A 6,000-nucleotide genomic window follows, 5' to 3' on the forward strand; every position below is an offset into this window, starting at 1 on the left:
GTACCAGGCCCCAAATGCCATCGCTTGACACGTCGGAGATTTCCTGACTGTGTGAAAGGGCAGAGGAACAGAAACGATGGCTAAATTAGAAGCATTTCTATTCTGGTGTGTTTTGTATGCTTGTTAGACATAACAAGATGCATTTTAAATTCCAAGCAGAATAATGACAAGGTATTCAAATAATTCAGTTAAATATTTCTTGCTGAGATGTGTAGTTCTTGGAATAGCTTATGAAATACAGTGTGAGAGATGCACTGGATGTAAACTTAGATGCTTAAGATTATTTCACAACTCCCAACGTCAGTTTTCTCCATGTACTTCTAGAAACACAGTTTATATATTGCCAGTCTAATGACTCTAACATGGGAACGAATCTACACGTTCCCACTTCTAATACACTTAGGAACCTAAAATGTACTTTCCCCTACAACAGTCATGTTCCCTTTGTATGTCTAAGAATCCTTGTATGACTGAGATTGATGAAAAGCAATAGCTAGGACCCAGAGTAGCCAAAACCATCTTGAAAAAATAAGAATGAATTTGGGAGGGCTCATGCTTCCCAATTTCAAAACTCACTACAAGGCTGTAATAATCAAGACAGTATGATATTGGCAAAAGGATAGACACAGAGATCAATGAAATAGAATTGAGAGTCCAGGGGGAAAAAGAGCATATATATTATATATATATAAGATTTTGTTTATTTGTCAGAGACAGAGAGAGAGAGCGCACACAAGCAGGGGGCACGGCAGACAGAGGGAAAAGCAGGCTCCTTGCTCAGATGCAGGACTCAATCCCAGGACCCTGGGATCATGGCCTGAGCTGAAGGCAGATGCTTAACCAACTGAGCCACCCTATTATATATTTTTTTGATCAGTTGGTTTCCAAATGTCCCAAGACTGAGGGAAAAATGGAAAGAAAGGTGCTGGGACAATCAGATAATTCAACAAGTTAACTCAAAACGGATCATAGACCTAAATGTAAGAGCTAAAAAAAACTCTAAGAAGAAATCTTCTTAGATTAAGGAGTGCATCTTTGTGCCTTGGTTGCTGTGACACCAAGAGCCCAAGCAGCAGAAGAAAAAACCAGATGAATTGGACTTTACTAAAAGTTAAAACTTTATACTTCAAAAGACAACATTCAGAAACTGAAGAGACAAACCATGGTATAGGAGAAAATATTTGCAAATCGTGTCTCTGGTAAGAAACTTAAAAAAAAAAAAAAAGGAAATCATACTTTTTTCTGGGAAAGCTCCTTGAGAGAAAGAGGTCTTTGCTCTCTGTGCCAAGAACAGTGCCTGCCACATAGTAGGTGCTCAATAAATTGACTTACGAACCGATACGATTGGATGATATCCACATGTGCTCTTTGTAATGTGTAGGGCAAAGCGCGTGCAGCAAACTTCGGCCGCCCCGTATGTATTCCCCTCCGTCAAAAGCCTCTCACCTGAAGATGGAATGTTCGTTCTAGCATTCTGTGGGCTACTGTTGGCTTTGCTCCTGCCAGCCACGTTTTCCCTCGTTCGCTCCTGCCTATAAACATAAGGCCTGCAGGAAAGTGTTAAGGTAGAAAGGGTTAAGTCATTTTTATTTACATGGAAAGCTCCCTTGCAGTGTGGTTTACCCATTAACTCTGTAGGAGAGCTTCCATAGGGTTGGCTATGGAGGCTGGCACCTTCAGAGGAGGGGTGTTTTTAAGAAAAAAAGACCGAAAGAAAGAAATCTGATAGCCACCTGCAGGGCTTCTGTTATCATTCACCTCATTTCCCTGTAATAAAAGCCACTTCAGCCTCCTAAAACTGGAAGTTGACCCAGAAAGAGAGTCCTGCTAGCTGGCAGCTGTGCGGAGGAGTCACAGGCCACAGAGGGTGCAAATTTAGTTTGAAAGCACAGGTGCCTGTATTTTCTGAAAATTGTTGGGATTCCAGTCGCAAAGCAGGGGTGGGGAGGGGAGGCCGAATCGGTGTAATCCTTGCATCTGTCAACATTATCAATTGTCCTATGGGTCATTTGAGCAATTGGCTAGAATTAAGACCAGGGTGATATTACAAGTAAGCAAAACCGAGGGGGGCCACCTGGATATGAACCCATCTAGAGAAAGTGTGCTTTCCTCTCTTGCAAGCGCATTTGCTGTTCGCCGGCAGTGTTCTCTGGCCAACTAGGCTTCAGAATCAGCCGTTGCCATGGTTTCAGTTCAGACCAAAGCAGCAAGAGTAAACAATTCTGAAATGATCAAATACCACTGACTCTTGATTACATCGAGCCGTAGTAGGAGTTACCCCCAAACTGTTTCTATTTGTTCGTGTAAGGTGCTTTTGAATTCATACCTGATAGAGGTATCTTTAATACTATATAGAAATTTATGCTTCCAAAAAAATCAAACCACACTGTAAAGATCTGATTTAAGAGAACATGCTAAGCCACTAGGCGGCTTCTATTAGTCTTTTCATGTGCTCCTCCTAACCTTGGGAAGCAGCTCTCATCGATCCCATTTCACAGATGAGGCATCAAGAGCTCAAGTAACTTTCCTAGAGCCATCGAGGCCAAGCCAGGAGTGGAACCCAAGCTGGCCTAACTCTGGCCTAGGCTCTTTCCACTACCAATACTGTCTCTCCAACCTCAGGGAATCCGCAGGACGGACTGAGGTTTCCAGAAGACAGTAATTTTCTTTCTCCTCACTCATTCACTCATTAAACACTAGTGAACACTAGGGTCCCACCCAGCCCTGTGAAGGAAGCTGGGGACACAGAGACGAAGAAACATCCTCCCCGTCCCAGACGAGCTCTCAGGTTTGGGGGAGAGATATGAAAACACATAACCCCAATGCAGCTTGAGAAGTGCTAATAATGGAGCACAGGCATAGGAGTAAAGAGGAGGGGCCCTGACTTTGCCTAGGATGTGATGAGCTGTTGGGGAGGAATCGAGGAAGTCAGTAGGAGAGGTGACATTTGAACTAAACGGTGGAGGATAAATGGGAGATAGTTAGCCGAGCATTCCAAAGAGAGAAAATGCCCTGTGCCAAAGGGCAAAGGAGTCAGGAAGACATGGTGTACAAGGTGGTGATGGTGGGGAGGACGGGAGGAGAAATGGAGCCTCAAGGACGGGCTGGGGCCAGACCAAAATGGCTCTGCAGTAATGAATTTGGATGGACTCTTGTCTCGGATGGCTTTTCAGGAGGGATGCAATGTGATCAAAGGTGAAAAGCACAACACTGACATTCAACAAACCCTCTCCCTTTTATCTAGGGAGCCACGTTATTTGCACCATATTTTGCCATTTCAGCCACATTCGCCTCTGCTCATACGTGGTGTCTTTTTCTAGGTTAACTTTCTGCAGAAGAGAGCATCCATCCTTCAAGAAGAACTGACTACATACCAAGGCAGAAGGTACAGCCCGCGCTCCTAAGGCCTTCTGATTAGTTTGTATTGTTGGCACCTGTGAGTCTCCCGGGTTGACCGTAGGGTCTTTATTAAAATGCTTACACATAGTATCAATTTTGGGAAAAAAAAAATACTGATTTTTTTTTTTTTTTTTTTTTACTAAATAGCCTGTCTTTGAGAAGCCACCCACCTCTTGTAATCACAGTGCTTAGTCAGTACGATCAGAACAGAATGAGAGAATCTGCAGGTGCCTGACAAGTCTGGGCCTTACCTGCATCGTCCTGACAAGACATTGTCTTAAAGCCCAGTTGCAGGGTTAAGGAGACCGTCTTTCTTTTAAGATAGCGAGATGATGCAATCCTTAGTGTGGTAGCCCACATCTTCAAAGCCCCGTATCCCCTGGAGGTTTGGCACTGTTGCAGATGTTCTCCAGACCAAAATAGATAAACGGCTCGGTGGTGTGGCAACACTGTGACTTTAGTGCCCTCAGCATGCGCTTCTCAAGGATGCCTTTTTAGTCCAGGGTTCCCAGAGACATCACAGACATAGGTTATGTTTACCTGCTCTAAGTCAGTCAAACAGCCTCCCTTTTCACGCAGTGAAAGGCCAAAGCACTTACTTGGCATCGGTTTAAAAGTTAAGACCTTGTGAATCATTCACTTTTCGAAAGATTCTACTGCCTGGTGCAGATGGGATTGGATCCTTTCTGGGCATAAATGATGAAATTTTGATACCGAATATCCTTTTTAACCTCTATCCAACTCCTCCCGAGTTAGGACATATTTTATCGTTGACATGCCCATCAGACCTGGAGAAAATCGTTAACTGAGATTTTTGATTTTCAGGTAACTGTGCGAAGGCTTACCTGAGTAGCACAGGGCGAGGGCAGTGGATGTCACTGTCTGGGCTGCACTGTGGATTTCTTCCAGCAGGTTTGAAGATTTGGATATTGTAAACTGTGAGATCAATGGCATTTTTTAATACTTAAATGTAATTAAGATCATAAACACGTGCATCACTCATACGCTATGGGGTGGTTTTATTTGTGTCTGCCTAAGTTATTTTTTTTTAACATTCCTTTATTTCGGATTTCCATATTCGTGTGCATTTGAGTGTGTGCTGAGAATTGCTTATATTGGGGAAAGAAGTGATTTCTCATAATATGCCTTGTTGACGCTTTTGTATAGAATTTTACCGGTTGCGTATGATCAAAATCACGTTTGTAGTATTGCATCACAATTTTTAGCATGCTTACATTGTTTTCATGTTCGTGTTCACATATTATTAAAACATTATATTTTGTACTTATCAATTTTATTTCTACTTTTTATTGCACCTCGTTTGCCAAAATAAGTATGGCGTATCCACGGTATTTTTCCCTACAAAATCCTGACAATCTCAAATTGTACTATGGGGAAAAATACCTTATGTCGTGTCAGAGATCACATCCATAAGCAGTTCGTTTATTTAGAATAAAAATCACTGGGTCATCTGATACCAGTTTAAGGAGTTGTCGCGTTGGTCTCGTCTGACCCTGGGACTCCAGAGGCAGAATGGTGTAAGAATTTTATGTAGCAGCTATGGTTTTATTGTTGCTTTCTCTTTTTATGGTGGTTGTTTCATTATCGTATCAATTGATGCTCTTTAAGAAAGCCTAAAAACATAAGGGTGTGTTCCAAGGCCACGCAACCCAGTGGCAAGTGGTGGCAGATGAGCTGTGATTGGTCCCATTTTCCTCTCTGCGAATATGGTGGTGTTCTCCTGATTGGGTGTTTGTCTCCACCCACTGACCAATCAGCACATTGCTTTTGATTGGTCATTGCTGATTGGTCTTTGTTCTATGCTGATTGGTCAGCCCATTTGCTGAGGAAATTCTGAATTGCAGTGGATGGATGCTCTGTATTCTTTTGACTTCATTGTGGTGTATGCCATGGACCCTTTGAGACGCTCTGGACTGCGGGCAGGGCCATGATCATCCCGTTTACTGTAACAGGACAGGGCAGAACGTTTCTTTACGCCTTTTCAAAATTCTTGTCTCTTTCCCACGCCCATCTCCGTTGTTTGCTGCCCAAGGATTAATTACCCTTTCTTGTACCGTAACTGAGACCCAGAGATGATAAGGAAGTAACAGGTTTTATAGCCACTTCCAAAGCCAGGGCCAGGAGCCGCATAGACGCTGCCTTGGCGGCGGCCATCAACATAAAACCTTGCCTTCCTACTCTAGATCACCTCTGCCTGGTGACGTTTGCCCCAACACCTGCAGGAAGAAAGATCCCTGTCCTTTGAAAGCTCAGGTCTTTCTTGCATTTTCAATAAATTATAGCACTGGCTTGAAGAGTATTCAGGAAAAAGCAAAATCGAAGCAGATGCTCTTAAAACCACCTACCAAATGAGGACAGTTGGTACTCAGACTATGATTTAGTGCTCGAAAGGGAAAGATTAAGGCTACATGATTAATTTTTAAGTGCTTCTCTACAGACCGTGAAAAACAGGTTGAAGCTCAACAGATTTCATTAGTAAGGTTATTAGCTGCCTGAAGTGAAAATACTTGGTGAATTGTATTGTCTGCTGGAATTGGAACTCCCACTCAAGAATATTTGTTTTCCATGAGTAAATATCAG

The 6,000-nt window shown here is 42.9% G+C and overlaps 1 protein-coding gene across 3 annotated transcripts in view; it reads left to right on the forward strand.

Moving 5' to 3' along the window:
• CEP112 (centrosomal protein 112) overlaps positions 1 to 4,687 on the forward strand; it is a 422,424-nt gene extending 417,737 nt beyond the window's left edge. For all 3 annotated transcript variants that reach the window (XM_078065962.1, XM_078065964.1, XM_078065963.1), the window contains exons 26-27: positions 3,321 to 3,385; positions 4,225 to 4,687. In XM_078065962.1, coding sequence (XP_077922088.1) covers positions 3,321 to 3,385; positions 4,225 to 4,228 — 69 coding nt within the window. In that variant the 3' untranslated portion in view covers positions 4,229 to 4,687. The remainder of the gene's footprint in view (positions 1 to 3,320; positions 3,386 to 4,224) is intronic.
• The last annotated feature ends 1,313 nt before the right edge of the window (positions 4,688 to 6,000 follow it).

The sequence above is a fragment of the Halichoerus grypus genome, chromosome 2 (genome assembly GCF_964656455.1).
Source record: "Halichoerus grypus chromosome 2, mHalGry1.hap1.1, whole genome shotgun sequence".
NCBI lineage: Eukaryota > Metazoa > Chordata > Mammalia > Carnivora > Phocidae > Halichoerus > Halichoerus grypus.